We start from the raw sequence: 21,527 nt of genomic DNA on the forward strand, positions 1-21,527 counted from the left end.
CAGCTGTGTACGAGTGTGCTTCTTGTACCTGTAGAACGTTTTTCTATTCTACTTTGGATACTTGATCGTATCTGTCCGTTTTCAGTGTACAAGCTGCAGGATGTGATTATCTTGCAGTTGGCGGGCTTGTAAAGAGGTAGACGTCCACATGGCGAAGGAATCCACACCCTGTAATCACATTTAAGGAAGAAAAATGTCCAGATGAGGCGGGATTCGAGTTACGGTAACAGCGTGGCAGCTGCTTCGTCGTTTGTCGCTCGAGGTGCACACACGGATGCTGCGGAAGATGAATGAATGCTAAATATAGTTTTGTGTCCGAGGTACCATCTCTCTTTCTCTTTCGCTCTTCTTCTTCTTCTTTTCATTTCTCTCCAGACACTCCAGTCTCTGATACTCCCAGCCACAGGTAATGAGTGTATAAGAGCAGGTGCATTTTCATTGCGTTGTCATCTTGACGAATGATAAATACACATGTACACACACTCAGTAGCTCGGTATTGTTAAGACAGGCGGTGTCCTTTTTAAACGTTATCAAGATCAGCTGCAGTGGCTTTGCAACACTTAAACACGCCCATGAAGAACGCTTCCTTGACCCAGTTTCATATCTTCAGGACGTTTGTTCCTGTTCTTGTTCTACTTCATCCTTGTCTTCCTCAGAGAGCCTTCAAAGAGCAGGGGTTATATTGGCGAGGATGAGAGGTTGCTGTGACTCACTGTGCATTCTGTATGTGTGTGTATTTGTTATATGTATGGGAGTGTTTGTGCGTAGGTGAGTGTTTCCCTTCCTTGCGAGAGTCTCTTCAAAGTGTGTGTGTGGGTGTATGCAGATCGAGTCCAGTCTCCACTGTGCGCTGTTGATCCTACTCGAAGCGCTCGTAGTGTCTGGTCTGTCTCACTCGAGGGACCATGTCAATCAGGAGCCTGAGGGAAGAGGCAGACATATGACTGACAGCGATATACCCAAAAAACATGCTGTAACCTGATGTATACTGACTTGACAATTGCATATGCATGGATGCCAAATAAAGGCAAATCAATACTTTTTATTTGTGTTACTAATCAATCAATTGTAACTCGATTTATTTACAGTGTTAACTTTTAATTTGGTCTTGTAATATGATATGTTTGTCTGCCAGAACAAACACAATAAAGCATAGAAAATGTTCCACCTGCCATTTCCCATCGTAGATATACGTGGGCTTTCTGAAAAGACTGGCTCAATGGGTTATCAATGGGAACTGCTGCACATGGTTTGAGTCAAACTGCATCTGAAGTCATTTGAAACCTTGACTTTGTATTAGTGGTGTGCAGGATCTAGACTAGGATCCAGCAGGACCCAACAAAACTAATCCCAGGAGCAGGTGGATTTTACTTGTGGGACAAAAATAGGTGATTGTGGTAGCTCAGTGGTTAACATGTCGGCCTACCGATCGGAATGTCGTGAGTTCAAATCCCAGTACTACCAAGCTGCCACTGCTGGGCCCTTGAGCAAAATGCTCAGTTGTATAAATGAGATAATTGTAAGTTGCTCTGGATAAGCATGGCTGCCAAATGCCATAAATGTAAGTGAATACTCAATAATATGTGGGAGCATTGCATGCTTGTACCATTCATTCATCTTTGGTAAATGCTTTGGCCACTTTAGCTTGAATTACTACTTTGTTAGTATTTTGGGAAATAGAACTAAGGACTAATTTGGCCAAACTTTCTGTGGGCGTGGATGGAATTGGTCATAATTCTGTCAGTTGCAGGCAGGGTTGATCAGAATTTCTTTGGGAGTTGGTGCGACTGATCAGAATTTCTTTGGTAGTGGGCGGAATTCCTTCGGGAGTTGGCGGAATTGGTCAGAATTCCTTCGGGAGTTGGCAGAATTGGTCAGAATTCCTTCGGGAGTGAGCGGAATTCCTTCAGGAGTTGCCAGAATTGGTCAGAATTCCTTCGGGAGTGAGCGGAATTGGTCAGAATTCCTTCGGGAGTGAGCGGAATTGGTCAGAATTCCTTCGGGAGTGAGCGGAATTCCTTCAGGAGTTGCCAGAATTGGTCAGAATTCCTTCGGGAGTTGGCGGAATTGATCAGAATTCCTTCGGGAGTTGGCGGAATTGGTCAGAATTCCTTCGGGAGTTGGCAGAATTGGTCAGAATTCCTTTGGGAGTGAGTGGAATTCCTTCGGGAGTTGGCGGAATTGGTCACAATTCCTTTGGGAGTGAGCGGAATTCCTTTGGGAGATGGCGGAATTGGTAAGAATTCCTTCGGGAGTTGGGAGAATTGGTCAGAATTCCTTCGGGAGTGAGTGGAAGTCCTTCGGGAGTTGGCAGAATTGGTCAGAATTCCTTCGGGAGTTGGCGGAATTGGTCAGAATTCCTTCGGGAGTGAGTGGACTTCCTTCAGGAGTTGCCAGAATTGGTCAGGATTCCTTCGGGAGTTGGCGGAATTGGTCAGAATTCCTTCAGGAGTTGGCAGAATTGGTCAGAATTCCTTCGGGAGTGAATGGAATTCCTTCGAGAGTTGGCGGAATTGGTCAGAATTCCTTCTGGAGTTGGCAGAATTGGTCAGAATTCCTTCGGGAGTTGGTGGAATTGGTCAGAATTCCTTCAGAAGTGAGCGGAATTCTTTCAGGAGTTGGCAGAATTGGTCAGAATTCCTTCGGGAGTTGGCGGAATTGGTCAGAATTCCTTCGGGAGTTGGCAGAATTGGTCAGAATTCCTTTGGGAGTGAGTGGAATTTCTTCGGGAGTTGGCGGAATTGGTCACAATTCCTTTGGGAGTGAGCGGAATTCCTTTGGGAGATGGCGGAATTGGTCAGAATTCCTTCGGGAGTTGGGAGAATTGGTCAGAATTCCTTTGGGAGTGAGTGGAATTCCTTCGGGAGTTGGCAGAATTGGTCAGAATTCCTTCGGGAGTTGGCGGAATTGGTCAGAATTCCTTCGGGAGTGAGTGGAATTCCTTCAGGAGTTGCCAGAATTGGTCAGGATTCCTTTGGGAATTGGCGGAATTGGTCAGGATTCCTTTGGGAATTGGCGGAATTGGTCAGAATTCCTTCAGGAGTTGGCAGAATTGGTCAGAATTCCTTCGGGAGTGAGTGGAATTCCTTCGAGAGTTGGCGGAATTGGTCAGAATTCCTTCTGGAGTTGGCAGAATTGGTCAGAATTCCTTCGGTAGTTGGCGGAATTGGTCAGAATTCCTTCGGGAGTTGGCGGAATTGGTCAGAATTCCTTCGGGAGTTGGCGGAATTGGTCAGAATTCCTTCTGGAGTGAGTGGAATTCCTTCAGGAGTTGACAGCATTGGTCAGAATTCCTTCGGGAGTTGGCAGAATTGGTCAGAATTCCTTCGGGAGTTGGCAGAATTGGTCAGAATTCCTTTGGGAGTGAGTGGAATTCCTTCGGGAATTGGCGGAATTGGTCAGAATTCCTTCGGGAGTTGGCAGAATTGGTCAGAATTCCTTCGGGAGTGAGCGGAATTCCTTCGGGAGATGGCGGAATTGGTCAGAATTCCTTCGGGAGTTGTCAGAATTTTTCAGAATTCCTTCGGGAGTGAGCGGAATTCCTACAGGAGTTGCCAGAATTGGTCAGAATTCCTTTGGGAGTTGGCAGAATTGGTCAGAATTCCTTCGGGAGTGAGCGGAATTCCTTCAGGAGATGCCAGAATTGGTCAGAATTCCTTCGGGAATTGGCAGAATTGGTCAGAATTCCTTCGGGAGTTGGCAGAATTGGTCAGAATTCCTTAGGGAGTTGGTGGAATTGGTCAGAATTCCTTCGGGAGTGAGTGGAATTCCTTCGGGAGTTGGCGGAATTGGTCAGAATTCCTTCGGGAGTTGGCAGAATTGGTCAGAATTCCTTCGGGAGCGAGTGGAATTCCTTCAGGAGTTGGCAGAATTGGTCAGAATTCCTTTGGGAGTTGGTGGAATTGGTCAGAATTCCTTCAGGAGTTGGCAGAATTGGTCAGAATTTCTTTGGGAGTGGGCGGAATTAGTCAGAATTCCTTCATGAGCGGGGTAAGGATTCGTCACAGTTACTTCTGGAGCAGGTGGGATTGGGTAGAGTTGCTTCAGGAGCAGGCAGGATTGGTCAGAATTCCTTTGCGAGTGGGTGGGATTGATCATAATTCTTTTGGGAGCCAGTGAAATTGGTTAGAATTACTTTGGAGGCTCTTAGGATTGGTCAGAAAACTACTGGTAATGGGCGAGATTGGTTAAAATTCCTTCAGGAGCAGGCTTGAGTGGGATTATTTTTTCTTAAATAGTCCTGCTCAAACAACTACTGTGTAAAATAATAATAATAATAATAATAATAATAATAATAATAATAATTTTAAGACTGTGGACTTCTGATCGGAAGGTCATGAGCCCTTGAGCAAGGCCCTTAACTCTCAACTGCTCAGTTGTATAAATGAGATAAATGTAAGTTGCTCTATATAAGGGCATCTGCCAAATTGCGTAAATGTAAATGTTGTGAGGAAAGTCAAGCTAGCTCTCCGTTAAAACCAATGCTGCTTTGCTATCATAACCTCCACTCATCTGGGAAGGCTTTCCACTAGATTCTGGAGCGTGGCTGTGGGCATTTTTCTCTTCAGCCACAAGAGCATTAGTGAGATCAGGCGCTGATGTTGGGCCAGGACGCCTGGGGTGCAGTCGGCGTTCCAGTTCATCCCAAACGTCGTGTTCAGCGGGGTTGAGTTATTTAATAATTGTCATAATGTCTGATAGTATTCTATTAAAAGAAATAAACTTTATACTCAAAGCAGATAACTCTCACATTTCTAGTGCATGTTTTGCATTTGGGACTGTAAGTATGCTCAAAAATCTCACTTGACGCCATAAGCCAGGATGATGAGTCCAATCAGTACACCAATGGCGCCGTCCAAATACCAAACCTTCGGGTTGTGCTTAAACACTTCAGCGCTGATGAGGATGGAGAAACCCATAACTCCGCCCACCAATGAGTTAAAGCCTGCAGATAAACAAACAAACAGCACAGTATTATCGTAGGTGGTCTATCACGAAGTCTGATTACAACCTGGATGTCATAAGATCATGTTTAACACTGCATTCAGTAATCAGGTTTGGGAAACTTTTGGATTATATCTATTTCTAGCCTTCAGTAGAAAAGTACAAGTGTTTATTATTAGTCTTAGCTTATAAAGTGTATCCATGCAGTTCTTGCAGGCAGAACTGCTGTTATAGAAACTCAGTCAACACCTTCTGACCAATCAGAATTCAACAGCACTGTGGTATAATACATTTTATTATTTATAGTCTTATTCTGTCTTTTATTTCCTCCCGTTTGGGTCTAATTCTAAGGAAGGACTTGTCATATAGACGCAGTAAAAGGTGTGCAATGATAGACTGTGTTAGGAGGAGATTTCTCAGCACAGGTGTTACATTTCACACTCTGCTGCTGAATTTAGGTGCACGCTTGTCAGCTTGTGCAGGTTTGCGAGTCTGTGTTTGCTCTAACTGTCGTGCAAGAGTGTCTGTTAAACCATAGTTGCTTGAACTTAAAAAGAGCGTAGCATTCTGCCATATTGTGTCGAGCGGGTTAACACGGTAGGTTAAAACTCTGAACAGTCTGGAGAACTCCTGCGTATGTTTACACTGCATGTACACAATTCTGAAGTACACATTTTAGTAGCATACTCTGCATTACAATACTGCCTCGGGCATGCCCTAATCGACTTTCCCTGATGACTCGGCAGTGCATGTCAGCTATCCACGGAGATGGAGTTGGGTTTTTATTTATTTATTTATTTATTTATTTATTGCTCTTCCAATACTTTCAGAGGGGACTGTTTATAGAGATCATATGACACTTTAATTACACACAGGTGGACTCTGTTCAATCGATTATTGCGTAAGACACAATACACATACTCCTTACAGTGCAAGTTTGGGCAATTAAATAAAGGAACTATTGGCAAAAACTAATATTGCATCAAGCCTGTAATCTTTGTTTTTAAGGACTTGCTCATCATCCACTCTCAGATCTCGGAGCCCTCTGTAACGGGAACGGAGTAGGCAAGGCACTTGTTTGGTTACTGGAAGAGCCTAGATTTGTTTTACAGTTGATATAATCAGTGTTAGCATCGACTGTAGCACAAATATACACTCAGTGGCCACTTTACGAGGAACATCCGTACACCTGCACATTCATGCAGTTATTCATTCGGCCAATTACGTGCCAGTGGAGCAATGCATAAAATCATGCAGATACAAGTCGAGAGCTGTAATTAAAGGGCAGATGGGCTACAGCAGCAGAAGACCAGATCGGTTTTCACTCCTGTCAGCCAAGAACAGGAATCTGAGGCTACAGTGGGGACAGATTCACCGAACTGGAAAAATCATTGCCTAATCTGATGAATCTCAATGACTGCTGCGACTTGGCGTCTTGGACCTGTCTTGTGTCAGTAGTTCAAGCTGGTGGTGGTGTTGGTGGTGTAATGGTGTGGGGAATTAGGCACGCATTAGGCCTCTTCATACCAATCGAACATTGTTTAAATACCACACAGCATATTCAAGTATTGCAGCTGAGTACATTCATCTCTTCAAGGCCACAATTTATCCATGTTAGAACGGCTACTTTTTCAAGCATGACACATTTTTATTATTATTATTTTTTTAATCCATCTCTTATTCCTTTACACCGTGTGTTTCGTACAAGAGAGAAATGGGAGGGGCTAGAAGCGCAGATGGAAATGACGCAGTAATTACAACATACCGTCAGTGATGAGTGCCCTGCTGGTCAGCACTTTACCCAGCATGCACTTTAGCACAGCCAGAATTGAGCACACCAGGCCGCTGAGCACCGACACGCTGTAGAGGAAGTCGTCCTGCGAGAGAGGAAGAGTGGAAGAGAGAGATGAGTTGCACAGATGGATGTTGACAGAAGGGTGGAGAGGGTGTGAGAGCGACAGAGCGAGAGAGAGAATGGTGAAACATGAGCAATGGGGGAAAAAGCTTCATTCTTAGTCTTAGGCAAATCATTAATACTGCATGCCAGCCTTGTAGGCAAGAAATACTGCAGCGCTGCAAGGTTACGGTTATTAGAACACAGCACTTTCTCTCTCTCTCTCTCTCTCTCTCTCTCTCTCACGCATAAACATGCAATATATGTCAATATAGCCACCGCCCCAACAGTGTGATGAATCTGCAGGATCAGAAAACTCTTTATTGGTGCCAAGGAAAAGTAATCTAAAAATAAAACCCCAGTGGCGGCGATTTCGGATGCAACCAGGTAAGAAAAACACCGATCCACACACTCGAGTCTCATTTATCCCTCTTACAATACTGACGAGATCCTCAATCTAGATCAGTAGAGGACCTGCTGTCTACAGAGCCCTGATCTGAATTTTCAAATAACACCTCCTGTATTTTCCCAGTGGTCCAAGAAATCAGCAGAGAGAGAGAGAGAGAGAGAGAGAGAGAGAGAGAAGAACGTGTGGATGCATCAGTCCATATTGCCATAATACAGAATTGTTCAGTGCTGTTTTCCAGACCTCACATGTATAGCACTAGAATCATGCCTTTGGTTCACTGAGGAACACTTTTGTTTAAGTAAAAGCGCGAGTCACAGTTGATAAATTAGTGCGCCTTTTCGCTGAGCAACCTAAACTAAAGACAAGCTTCATCTTTCAAACGTTAGCTAGCACGCTAAAAACTCTGACAGTACAAACAACTTGCTAGCTAGCCAACAGGTACCAGTAGTTATCAGGTGGCTTCCTGTGATCTGTGCAAGATGCTGCTCTACAATACAAATGTAGAAATGGACAAATAAATATGAGCAAATGTGTGTTGACATTCGCTAGACTTGTTTGGAATTTTAATATATTGCTTAAATCTGTCAAAAATAACTACCGTATGGCTTACCGTAAAGAAATACAGCGGTGCTTTAAAGTTTGTGAACGCTATAGAATTTCCTATCTTTCTGCATAAGTGTGATCTAAAACATCATCAGATTTTCACACAAGTGACAAATCAAAATTAGATAAAGAAAACCCAATTAAACAAATGAGACGTGGCCCAGATGCAACAAAGCAGGCTCAAACCATGATACTACCACCACCATGTTTCACAGATGCAGACTGCACACGGACAACAGTGTTGTTTTTGGAGAGCGGTGGCTTTCTCCTTGTGACCCTGCCATGCACACCGTTGTTGTTCAGTGTTCTCCTGATGGTGGACTCATGAACATTAACATTAGACAATGTGAGAGAGGACTTTAGATGTTTAGAAGTTACTCTGGGTTCCTTTGTGACCTCGTGGACTATTACACGTCTTGCTCTTGGAGAGATCTTTGTTGGTCTCCACTCCTGGGGAGGGGAACAATGGTCTAAAATTTCCTCCATTTCTACACAATCTGTCTGACTGTGAATCTGACTGTGGAGTCCAAACTCTTTAGAGATGGTTCTGTGACCTTTTCCACCCTGATGAGCATCAACAACTCTTTTTCTGAGCTCCTCAGAAATCTCCTTTGTTCGTGCCGTGATACACTTCCACAAACACGTGTTGTGAAGATCAGACTCTGATAGATCCCTGTTCTTTAAATAAAACAGGACGTTCACTCACTCAATCACTCACACCTGATCATCATCCCATTGATTGAAAACACCTGACTCTAATCTCACCTTCAGATTAACTGCTAATCCTAGAGGTGCACATACTTTTACCCCTCACAGATATCTAATACTGGATCATTTTCCTCAATAAGTAAACGACCAAGTATAACATTTTTGTCTCATTTGTTTACTCGGGTTCTCTTTAACTACTTTTATGACTTGTGTGAAATCCTGATGATGTTTTAGGTCACATCCATGCAGATATAGAGAAACTTCTCAAGCGCCACTGCAGATTAAGAAAAGTAGTGAGTGGAAAGTACTGAATGAAAGTCAAACGTTTGAGAAAACCCATGGATGTACTACAGAAATAATTCTCGCCCCTGTTTCTAATCAGTAGGCTATCACAAAATCAAATGGGAGATCAGCAGAGGTGTCAACATCAGTAATAATTCAAAAGACAAACATCAGCACTGGAGAAATGCTCTAAGCTTGCCAATGTGGTAGGCTCCACAATATGCATGCAAAATTCTGCTTCTTTAGACCAAACACCTCATTATAACAGCACAACTATATATATATATATCCTAAGTAATGCAGGTTACATCAGAGAAGGAAAAGGACCACCATCTGTTGTCTGGCCCCCTGTTATTTCATCTATCACTGGAAAGAACATCACATAGCTGGACAGCACAGCAGAGTGAATATTCAATTCCATCGGATTCGTTTTTGTTTGCAGCTTTGCAGAAATCTGGATGTAAGTTTAATAATAATGAGTCTTTATTGGTCACCTATACATTACAGCACACTAACTTAGAAACAGGCCTGTAGTCCTGGGGCAAAGATGGATCAAGATCAAACAGGTGGAGCTCCTGGAGAGAGACTTTTAAATATTGTGCACTTTGGCATGGGGATGTTTGAGACACACTGCCATTGCCTGGCATGGTATTACCATAAGGGCACTCTATATTGCACGTACTGTACGTTTCGGATGTTTATTTTTCTTCCTATAGGGCTCTGTGCCATTCTCATGACCCGATCGCTGACTTACACACCGACCGAACATAGTTTCAGTTCCGTGCCTGATAGTTATAAACACTAAGTGAGACTCGTGAACTCGTTTCGGTTCCTGCTAACACACACACACACACACACACACACATATATATATATCATGAAAATGAAAGCAGAGGTCTAGTTTAAACAAACTGTTTATTGTTCATTTTAATTAGCTAACCACGGTTTGTTTAAGGATGTGCGTGTGCGTGTGTGTGTGTGTGTGTGTGTTTGCGTGTGTGCCTTTCCCGCCCAAATCAGTATTCCAGTCCATCTAGAGCAGTTTATTGCTTATCCAACAGATGCTTGAGATCATTAATAATCAGCAGGCTCATATACAAACATGCGCGCACACACACAAACAAAAGCACATCAGTCTTCACATGCCACCGCAAACACACACACACACACACACACACACAGGAGTCCAATTCAGCATACACACCCCAATCCTGACAGAATATCCTTAACATTTAATTACCCAACTAGGGTTAGTCTGTGTGTGTGTGTGTGTGTGTGTGTGTGTGTGTGTATGACAAGATGGTTGTTGAGGAAGAGAAAGAGAGGATGATAGGGGAAGAGAGGATGATGGGGGGGTAGACAGATTGTGTCTAGAGAGAAAACAAGATGTGTCTGTGTGTGTGTGTGTGTGTGTGTGTGTGTGTGTGAGAGAGTGTGTGCGTGTGAGAAAGTAGGCAAAAGGGATGTGAAAAGGAAAAAAGTTTGAATGTGCGTATGAACGGATGACTGTCGGAGCAACACGGGAAAAAACGTGGAGAGCAGCTTGAAAGTGTATACGTGTAAGATTACGTATACGTGTAGAAACTTTGTGTGTGTGTGTGTGTGTGTGTGTGTGTGTGTATGTGAGACATCAGTAGCAGATGAAGGCTGCAGAAAAATATCAGATCTATTTTTATCAGGTGCTTGTATGCGCCAAATGTAGCTTCACAGGCCAGAGCAGGAGCTCAAGTCCTCTGGAGAGCAGCTAGAGTCCTGATTAAAACATCACCCCACACACACACACACACACACACACACACACATTCATCTCTTACTTTCTCTCTCATTTTCCTTTAGCCACTTCTATTAGACTAAGGCAGTTAGATTACAGCATGGGGTTAGTAAAGCACAGCGCCTTTGTGTGTTAGTGTATGTGCACACGTGTGTGAGTTGGGGAGGTGGGGAATAACCGAGCTCTCGTTCCTCCTTATGTTGCCAAGCAGCCCGAATTGCCTGGCAACAGAGGAGTGAGCTGATTCGCAGCATGCACACACCCGTCCCTGGCTTCCCACTTCGTCCTGTGACGCTGTCTCGTCTCGCTTCACACCTCAGCTGTGTTCTGTCACGTCTCTCTCTCTCTCCTGATGGCTGGCAAATCATTTCTAAGTATCCTACCCATTTGGATTGAATGATGGGGTGCTGGTTAGCTGAAGGCAGGTCAGAGTGGAAAGATTTCCCACTTTCATCATTAAAAAAAAATTAATTCATTAATACATTCTGGGCTGATTAGTGAAGTCATGACACGACGGAAAAAGTCCACGATGAAAACATAAATGGGGTCGGGGTCGGGCCGGGTTGGGGGGTGTCACTGTTTTGGGCTTTTGTTACAGCTGATCACCTTCAACCATGGGAAGAACTGGTGCTACACTTACACAAGTGTTACTTGACTTTCAGACCGTCCAGGTGACCTGTGCCTCAAAGAAGCCTGCGATCACAGTGGGGGATCCATATCCATGCAGGTGATGTTCCATCAGGACACCTGTTCTTTTTTTCATTGAGAACTAGTATGTTAAGAACCTTGGAAAGCCATCCCTGTCTAATGAAGCTGCAGCTCTGGACGAGTACGTTCTCCTACAGGGAAACATGGTCCTTAAGGTGTACAACAACTTATGTGAATTATTTAACACCATCCCAATCTAGTGTGCGTATTTGCCTCACATCTAGTGGTCCTAGTATACAGTCTAGATCCACTGCAACCTGACCAGAGTAAAAGGGTTAATGACTAATATGATTACTGAATGAATGAATGAATTAAGGGATATTAGGTAGTGGAGCACTCTGGCATAAGTCCCAGGCCATCTTTGCTAAACAGGTGATACAAAAGGTCTGGTGTAGTGGAGTAGTCAGGTGCAAGAGGTAAGAAGTTTGCTGAATTTGCCAGGAAGGAAGCAATCTGGGCTGCAAAGATGTTCTTTGGAAGGTTCTGGATTAAACCATTGTTGGCCAATTTGGTGCTGAGCTGAGACCAAAAGGCATTCTGGTCTACTAAAATATCCCACTGTATATGATTCTGTATGCTCTTTAACGATGGAACAGCCCAATTTCATAGCCCTGCCATTCTTCCATACTTATGAGGATAACTGACCACTTCGTGGTCCCTGAGGTCAGTCCAGTTGCACAGGCCATTTGATTGTTCCAGCAAGTTTGAGATCTAGTAAGTGAAAGCCCAGCTCAGAAAACTTTAGCCACGCAGACCATAGCCACACAAAGTAGTGATTAGTTCCCCATTGGCAAAATGGCTCCAGGAACATCTAGAATTATTAAGCTTCCTGAGGCAAGATTTGAAGGTGTATGAGGGAAGTGTTTCTGGAATAGTTCTTGGCACTGACTGAAAGGCAGGAGCTCATGAGGAGGGTGGGGTGGTAATAAAGGCAAAGTGGCACATCTTTGCCTGTACCACAACACTGACATACCTGATCTCAAGCAGGAAGTTTCTGAGCTCTAGGTTTATAAAAATATCAGCTACAATTCTCACATGCTTGCTGTGTCTTGCTCCAGTGATCTTGTCCAGGTTCGTCATCAGTACCTTGGGCATAAGTAATATCCTGCTTTGCTGAAGGGTTAACAGACCAATTCAGCTCTGGATAGATAACAGGTTGATAGCGAGTGACAGCGGGGGACTTTTGGATTACTAGTGTGTACCATGAGTTGGTCCTGCAGCCTGGTACACACCTGATGGCACTCTTGGAAGATAATTTGTCTGGGGACTACACCTTGCAGGAGAGAAAAATGAGCATCTAGCAGTTGAATAGGCTTCAGCATACAGTGTTGCAGGCCCTAAAAATATCCGAACACGTGGTGTACCTTCACCGCAAGGCATTGGGTTAGCAGTCTGAAAAGATTCTAGCCAGCAAGACCTCAGCACAGAAGATTCACTAGGGAAAGTGAGGAACAGAGGAGGAGGCAGCACTGTAAACTCCTCATCAATCTTATCCTGCATAAAGGGACTTAGCACCAGGATTTTCATCAATCTCATCCATCTTTCTGTTACTCATGCACAAACTGGACACCTTTTTCATAAATCCTGCTGCCACCATGTACATATCATACAGAACACTGCACAGTGTAGAGATATGGTCGACAACTAGAGTCCTACAGACTCGAAGCCGGTGTTTCAGAAGATCAGTCACTGTCAAACGGTTCTGGACACTGGACAGTGAGCACCAGAGTTAGCATACCCTGGTCGAGTTCTCATCGTGCTAGTAGACCTGACTTACGGAAAGACAGAGACTGGGTTATAGTACTTTTCCCTGGCTGACAGAGTAAAAAGAAAACTCGTCTCCTTTATCGACAATCAACGTGACGGTTTGACATAAAATAAAGAACACTTCCATGAATGATTTCTTACCACTTCAGGGAGCACTTTGGTGGCGAGAGCATGGGCGGCCTTAATCAGGATGGTTAGCCCAGACAGGATAAACACCACTCCCAAAACCACACAAGCTCTGTAGAAAAAAACACATTATGTTAGCCAAAGTAAGTTAGTTTGACATTTGGGCAAAAGATCAAATTGTTAGACTAAATATGAGTTTCGTGTGCTGTCTTTTGTAAATATAGTTAAAGCCTGTAGACACTTCCAAAATAGCGTCAGGGCCTCACCAGAACCTTTGGAACAGGGAGTGGAATCAATAAATATATTCTATTCTTAAATATATGTTTTCTGCAGTATGAACCCCTGTACTATTTTGGTTGCTCAGAATTCTCTACTGGAGAGCAATGGGGTTTGTAAAGAACACCAAGTCAGGGGCCAAGGGTAAAATTAGCTGTGCTTTCTGTTTGTCTCCCCTGTCAATCACAGAGACATTAGCCACTCATAGGCATCCATGAAATGATGTATTGTACGCAGAAGAGGAGTAGTGCTTTCCTCTGAGTGTATTATGCTTCCCTTTGATGCAGCATGAGCAGCAGTTTGAAAATAAGTGGTAGTTAGCTTTGTGCGTCTTTAGTTACTGTCTTGGAGGTAGCACATGTTAGCCTTTATCCTCTCCAGCTAGTAGCTGTCGTAATACAGGGGAGAACTGGCTGGTGGGTGGGAATTTAGGTGTGTAAGTGACCAAATTAGGCAGAAAATGGGGAAAAAAGTAATATCACAATGTAATGTTATGAAACAGCAATGAGTTAGTTCCTGTTATCGCTTACTTTAAAGCAGCACCAGCCACCAGCTCCGAGAAACCTCTGTCCTTAAAACACGCCTGAAACTCCATCATCTGTTCTGTTAGACTCATGCTAATGCTGCCCTTTAGGCGTGGGGGTAAAATTGAAGATTATTCTGTGGCAGAGAGATTATACCACAACACGTTTATACGTGAACTTTACAAAATGATCTATGACTAGCTTGGGTTTGTCAGGGTGGATTGCATGCTCTAGTTCCTGCTTCTGGTGTTGCTACTAGAACTAGACCAACTTCTGGTGACAGCTGTAATCCGAACTTTCATTGGAAACTCTCCTCGGATGAATGAACTGTCTGTTGAGGCGTTCTGTGCGTAGCGGTCATCCATCAAGATGGACAGATTATTGTGGCTTTCTTTAGAACTGTAGTTATTATAATTGATCAAATTTATATGTTCCATGCAGCGATTACATCATTTTCTAAATTAATGCTCTGCCTATAAAAAATTGTAACCATAGTAACATACAGTTACATTTGCATACAGTAGTTAAACTCAGCTTCATTATAAGTAGAGATGCGGCACAGATGCAGGTAAAAAAAAAAAGAATGTAATTTTGCACTGTAAACATCAATGACAGCTTTAACTTGTCAATGCTGCCAAGTGACCGTGGTACTGTATATGCGGGATAATCCACGGCTAGGTGTATGTTATATTTCTCACACAATATGGCTAAAAGTGTTCTGCCTATTTTTGCTCTGATAGTGGAAACAGATCTCAAAGAAGCCACACTCACTGACAGACCATCGGCTATCTGGCCAGCTAGCTCACGTTGATTTGTACATTCCCGTTAAAAGCGCGTCCGGTCAAATCGGCGTCCCTTCTTCCTTTTCGTCTTCATCTGACGAGCTTTCATATTTTAAGCCAAAAAGTTCTGTTTCTGAAAAGTATCGTTTGCCACGTCCGCTGACGATGATGTCGCTAACTCTACTGTAGTAACCGTTTCGAACTATTAAGCGGAATTTTAGTGGACCGGAGCTAACGGTTGTATAACGTTGTACAATCATCTCCAGTATTTCACATAGTCTGACGTGCATGATGGGCTCCATAACTGAAGAATGCTCTGTTCAGTGCAAGGCAATTTGCCCAGAAAAATACTGGAGTGAGTCTCAAATGGTAAAAAAAAAACCACACACACACATTAGAATGACTAAATAGTTCGAAATCGCATCATTAATATTCATCTAAAACATTGCATAGAGTATTAACCAAAGTTGTTTATCATTGCTCTTGTGTACTGGCTCTTTAGAAACCATAGAAACCAGGTGGCTTGAATCATTACTCATGTCTCTAGTGCAGTGGATGATGGAAGAATGCGTACGGCCTTCACGATTAATGTCAGTACAATACGAATGTTAAAAAATAACAAAAACAATTGACATGACGAATCTCTCCAAATGAATAAAAGAAAAGTATTCTCTTCTGTTGCTCCTGCAATAAGCCTAAGCATGCTGGGGATGGCCGGGAACGCATTATTGCAGAAGATCAGGGTTGTGCTCAGAATTCTGACAGCTTGATTAGGGCGTAAATTGAGATGTTACCAGATACTGAGTTTCTGCTTTTAAAGGTCAGGGCTTCAGTTTAGAACTTCCCGTTTGGGGATAAGTTCTTCTCCGTCTTAACCATATTAAAGATATACACATTTGATTGTCTATCATCTTAACCTTCTTTAGAATCCCGAGTTAATACACCGTGAGTTACGTTAACAAAGTAAAGCCTTCATTAACCAGAGTTCAACCTAACAATGAGCTTCAGGGATCGAAGAAACATTTACGTTTTTTTTTTTGGCCACAGGAAAATCTTTCTTTACTGTTTTTTAGGCACAAAAGACGCTAAGAAGGGAACAACAGTTGATAGGTGCTATTACATACACGCTAACAGGGACTAACTTGCTTCACGGACAACGTAACTATAAACATAATCTTCAGGAGACTTATAACAGCATGCCCCGTTGTAGATTATTTATCACTTATCTGCTTCATCTGGTCAAGTCAGACGTCCCACTTGGCTACAAGTCATTTATTATTAGCCGGTTTATTAGCACATGATGTACGGCGCCCCATCCAGGGTGTCCCACACCATGCGCCCCAAGCTCCCCTGCGACTCTGTATAGGAAATGGATGGATGGATGGACGCTACATGTCAGACGTGTGTGTGCTTAATCACAGATTTGGATCATAATCTCATATCATTTTAATCTATTTTATCATGTCATGTGCCATGACTCATACGATAACAGAACGGAAAACAGCTGATCCTAATTTAGTGCCAGCAATATATCTACGCTCAATAACACGATCGGGGAAATAAGATTACGTTTTGTTCTGCATTAAGCTTTCTGTGTTCGTGTGCTTGCTTAATTTAATCTTAACATTAAGCCTCTCAGCTCAGAGTCCCCGGCTCGATCCTGAGCTTTAATTACTGTCTGGAGTTTTGCGTGTTCCCTCCATGGGTTTCCTCAGGGTTCTCCGGTTTCTTCCCACCTCCCAAAAACATGCCAGAACATGGACGGGTGACTTGACACCTACTCTAGATTAGACTAGATAGGCTCCTGATCCACCAGGAGAAAGTGATTACTGAGGATGAATGAATGAATGAATGAATGAATGGTTAACAAATATTTTTTATGACCTTTTCCATTTTTCCATTACTCTAACGAATGTTATTATGGGTGAAATGAATGTCGACGCGGGGAAAAAAGCAGCCGCTGCAAAGCAAACAGCTGAAATGGATTCCAATAAGATGAGATGGAAAGACGGAGGTTTCGTTTTCTTCCACATCACAGAGTTTAACACAGCGCCGTGTGAGAACACAAATGGGCTACGTGCTACCGGTCTGCTCGTAAGACATTTCATTGACCCAGAATTCCTTTTCCTCCCAGAGAAGCCGGTTCTACCGGCTCTGAGCCTGATATCTGAGCTGTTTGCTTGGGCTCATCTTCGCTGCGCAGTGCTGGGGAATAATTAGCTTTGCTCTCTAAACCTTTACAGCCAAGGTTCTTTCACTAATGATATTCGCACACGCCCACACATGCTCAGGCTGCCAGCAAACGTCTCGGGAGAATTTTTTGGATTTAATTGCGCTGGATTTAATTCAATCAGACCAGAAGAGTCCTAAATGTAGTGTGTGTGTGTGTGTGTGTGTGTGTGTGTGTGTGTGTGTGTGTGTGTGTGTGTGTGTGTGTGTGTGTGTGTGTGTGTGTGTGTGTGTCAGATGGTCCAGTTATGCATGGTGAGGTAGGGAGTGTGTTTACATTGTCTGTTAGTTCAGACGGAGTGTTAGTCTAGTCTTAATAAACCTCGGGCAAGGTAACACCCCCTCTCTCTAAAACTCCACTGAGCTGTAATTGCTCTCGTGCTGTTGCCTTATTTATTTATATACTTCCTTATTTATTTCTGCTTGTCCTTTCTGCATATTCTGCCAGTCTGTGGTAATCTCAAACAGTTATATGATGCACATTAGTGCAATGAAGGGGAAAAAAAAAGTAGAGAGGAAAAAGGAAATAAAAAACATCCTAACAGCCATAATGTATTTCTTTCATTTCTTTCATTTCTGAAAAGTGCTAATAGCTATCATTATTAACGAAAGAGCGAAGTGGACTATTAGCTAAAACCCCATGTTCTAGTAGGATTCGCATTTGTCATCATGCCTACTTTATTGCATTTGCTCCAGTGCCATAACTATTACTATTATTAGTAGTGTTAATAATAACCTAGGAAAATCTTTTACATTTAACCTTTGAGTAGAGCTGGGCGATGTGATAATATTTTATTGATATTGTGATCAATTATGTCAGAATATACTTTCTAAGACATTGTGGATATTGTAATAAATAAAACTGACCGAAAGCAACTGTTTTAATGGTAAAAAATTGTACTTAATCTTTAAATTTATAAAACTTTTTTCTTCTTTTTCAGTGGTAAATGATTGGGTTTATATATATAAATATATATATATATAGTCATTTCGCCCAGCACTACTTCCTTATCTCATTCGGCTACTAAAGATTTGCCCCTAAAGACTGCCCTGTGCTTATCCCAGGACTCTTATTCACAATATACGATATAACATCCTATATATTGTTTATATTTCCTTGATTGCATTCCTTTTTAATCGTTTTTTCTTCTTCTCCTTCTTCTTGTTTTGCTGCTGTCGTTCATCACTCCACCCTGTCTACACTACACTTCCACCGAGTGTAAAAACAACAACAACAACAACAACAACAGCTCTATCCACTGTAGTCCTTGTCTTAGTAGTTGAATACTAATTGCAATTCAGCACAAACCAGGGATTAGTGAGGTATTGCTGATTTTCTCCAGTAAATTTCTACAGAAATAGATTATTATTTATTATCTATTTTATTTATTATTATTTATTAACTATCTTTGTTTATGTATGTACGAGTAGCCCAGCTCGGAAGCCTCCAGATTATCCCTCCAGCATTGAAGAGTCTGCTTCCTGCTATTGATGTGCCCACATGTCATACTTATCCATCCATCCATCCATCTTCTCTACCGCTTATCCTTTTCACGGTCACGGGGAAACCTGGAGCCTATCCCAAGGAGCATATCCCAAGGCACAAGCCGGGGTCCACCCTGGACAGGGTGCCAATCCATCCCAGGGCACATGTCATACTTCATCACTTCGATTTCTTAACCAGCTAACCCATATTTCTTTCAAAAAAATTAAAAAAACTCCTTTAAGCCGAGTTTCTGTTCATCCAGAACAAGCACAGCTGGAGCGTCTCTCCCAGTTTGATCAATGAAAGTTTCACTTGCGCTCCAGAAATCTTCAAATTCGGCTTCAAATTAGCACAGTGTGTGTATTCCGCACTGCTCTCTGTCTCCTTACCGCCTGACCTTTATCGGCCTTTTCCACATCGGCTCATCCTCAAAATCTCGTCCACGTCGCCTCATCCTCAGGAAGAATGCCGGTCTCGTCGAAGAAGCTTTATTATTAGTGCTGGTACCCAGACACAGTGATTAGGGTTTGAAGAGAAGCCACCAGGTGCTGAGTTTGTGCTCCATATGTCAGGGCTTCAGCTCCCAAATACGGATATTTCAGACAAGATTTAAAAAGAGGCTCTGAGGAATTCAGCCCCAGCTCCAGCCATGCATGTACATAATGTACATCTCGAATAGATTAACATATTATATTATACATATTAATGATCCAATCACTTTAAATAACACACGTTCAATGTGTGCGCCTAAATTAGACATCGCAGTCAGCAACACAAAGGAGTATATATACAAAAGAAAGACCATGTGATGCTGTAAGAGGGAAAAGAAATTCAGGTCATTTACTGGTTCTCTAATATGGTGTGATGTGACAGGGAGAAGAGTTAGCATCATTGTGGAGTTTGTTTCGTTACCCGGTTGCCGGTAAGTCCAAAACGCATTAACAAACCAAAAAAAAAACACGAAACAGCAAATCAGAAAACGCAACAACAATTCTAAAGAGACAACGGCGAATCAAAAGACATAAGGGATGACAGAATGTGAAGATGCAATAACAATATCAGAAACACGCCAACATTACCTCAAAAAGGAAAAGGAAGACTATTACTGAATATCACTTGCTTGCTGCTGATTGGCTGCAGTGATCTGAGAGACAGTGTAAAGCGGACAGCCGTTTCCAGGAAGTGGAAAATCCATCCATCCATCCATCCATTTTCCACCCCACTTATACTACACAGGGTTGCAGGGAGCCTGGAGTCTATCCCAGGGGACTCGGGGTACAAGGCGGGGGACCCCCGGGACATGGTGCAGACCCATCACAGGGCACAATCAAGCACACATTCACACACTACAGCCAATTTGGAAATGCCAATCAGCCTACAACACATGTCTTTGGACTGGGGGAGGAAACCGGAATACCCGGGGTAAACCCCCGGAGCACGGTGAGAACACGGTGAGAAAACTCCACACACACGGGAGAAGAAAGAATTACTCCTCGCTATGATAGCAGAAGAAACTTGTTTAGCTATGCTAACTAGATAACAGCGTTGAATTGCGTTAAATTGCCCATTAAGTGAAAATTTCATCTTTGCTAGGCAACTGGAATCTCAACTCACGTTTATTAGCTAACGTTGGAAAGGACTCGCATGCTTGCTTCTTGTTGTTATGGTAACACTGACCCTCACTAACATCCTCCAGGCTGCCTCACTCTCATCGTATCACTGACTCTGGTTCATCCTCAGTCCCTAATTTTCAATGCATCATTCCGCTCTAATCTTTATTGCTCTGTCCAGTGTTTTCTCTGCCCCCTTTTCCCTGTTCATTTGCTCACCTCATCACTCACTCCCTCTTTTAATTTGCAACTGTGTGTGTGTGTGTGTGTGTGTGTAAATCTGCTGGCTAATGAAGCGAGTGACATGGACAACCTGCTCCTGTCATTAGATGCTGTTTAAATGAGCCGCAGTCACTCACAAGGCTCTAGTGTGCCTTTCAGCGAGCCTGGTTCTACTCTCTCTCTCTCTCTCTCTCTCTCTCTCTCTCTCTCTCTCGTTCTCCGCCCATCTGTCTGCACCTTTTTTTTTTTTTCCTGGCGTTGGAGACTCCTGGTGCTTCGATGACTGGAAGCGAGCAGAGCCATGTGGTTTCCAGGCTGCTTAAACGCAGCTATAACAAGAAAGCTGGAGAATGTTCAACTTGCACATTACAGAGCTGCCAGTGAATCGACATTTTTCTTCCCTTTCCTCTCATCGCCTGACAGGAAAGCGCTACACTAAAGTACACCTTCAGGTTCCAAGCTCAGCTGTCTCATCTCTCATCTCTCTCTCTCTCTATCGCCCATCGCCCACTTTGATCTGCTTCACCACAGAATCCTCAGGAGACTGCAGCTCGTCGCTCTGATGAAGCCGCTAGCTACTAGCATGAAGTGCATTTCTTCCTTTCTCTCGTTTTTCGTCTTCTCCGTCTGTCTCTGCTCGTCCTCTACTTCCCAGCCTTTCACAAAGCGCACAAAAGCCTTGCTGACCTTTAGCCATCACTATTCTCTTGCCCAGCTCTGATAACAAGCACCGGATCGACTACCACGCGCTGAGAGTGTGTGTCTAAGGTGTCCACTTCTATCTGAAAGCCAGTTTTCCTCGGCCTTGTGAGACACAAGCCACCCGACTCTACCTTTTCTGGAAAATATGAAAAGTCGATCATCCACGTAAAAGTAAAAATCTATTCAGTGTTTTATCGAGGATGTGGTTTAAGGCACACTTTCTTATTAACTGTGCATGGGTACCAGCTCACAACCTTGATGCAAAGTACTTCCGTCTTATTGGCCTAATTTTATGGAAATAAAAATTCCCGACCTTTACCAGAGGAAATTATGCTTCATAATACCACAGCACTGCTGAATTCTCAATACTGGTTGGTCCTGATTAAGTAACATTAACAGCAGATCTGACACGTTGACGTTTTCCACAAGCAGATTTACTTTATTTAGCATTTTTTTTGAAGGAGTCTCCAGTGTGAACACTTT

The 21,527-nt window shown here is 43.1% G+C and overlaps 1 protein-coding gene across 1 annotated transcript in view; it reads right to left on the bottom strand.

The window, feature by feature from the left end:
* Positions 1-21,527, bottom strand: part of tmem163b (transmembrane protein 163b) — a 44,907-nt gene that overhangs the window by 400 nt on the left and 22,980 nt on the right. Inside the window, exons 5-8 of the mRNA XM_053617130.1 lie at positions 13,229-13,325; positions 6,711-6,822; positions 4,805-4,946; positions 1-921 (exon numbers count right to left, since the gene is read on the bottom strand). The exon at positions 1-921 is cut by the window's left edge and continues 400 nt beyond it. Of these exons, the coding sequence (XP_053473105.1) occupies positions 861-921; positions 4,805-4,946; positions 6,711-6,822; positions 13,229-13,325 (412 nt within the window). The 3' untranslated portion in view covers positions 1-860. The remainder of the gene's footprint in view (positions 922-4,804; positions 4,947-6,710; positions 6,823-13,228; positions 13,326-21,527) is intronic.

Source organism: Ictalurus furcatus, chromosome 27, assembly GCF_023375685.1.
Source record: "Ictalurus furcatus strain D&B chromosome 27, Billie_1.0, whole genome shotgun sequence".
Taxonomy (NCBI): domain Eukaryota; kingdom Metazoa; phylum Chordata; class Actinopteri; order Siluriformes; family Ictaluridae; genus Ictalurus; species Ictalurus furcatus.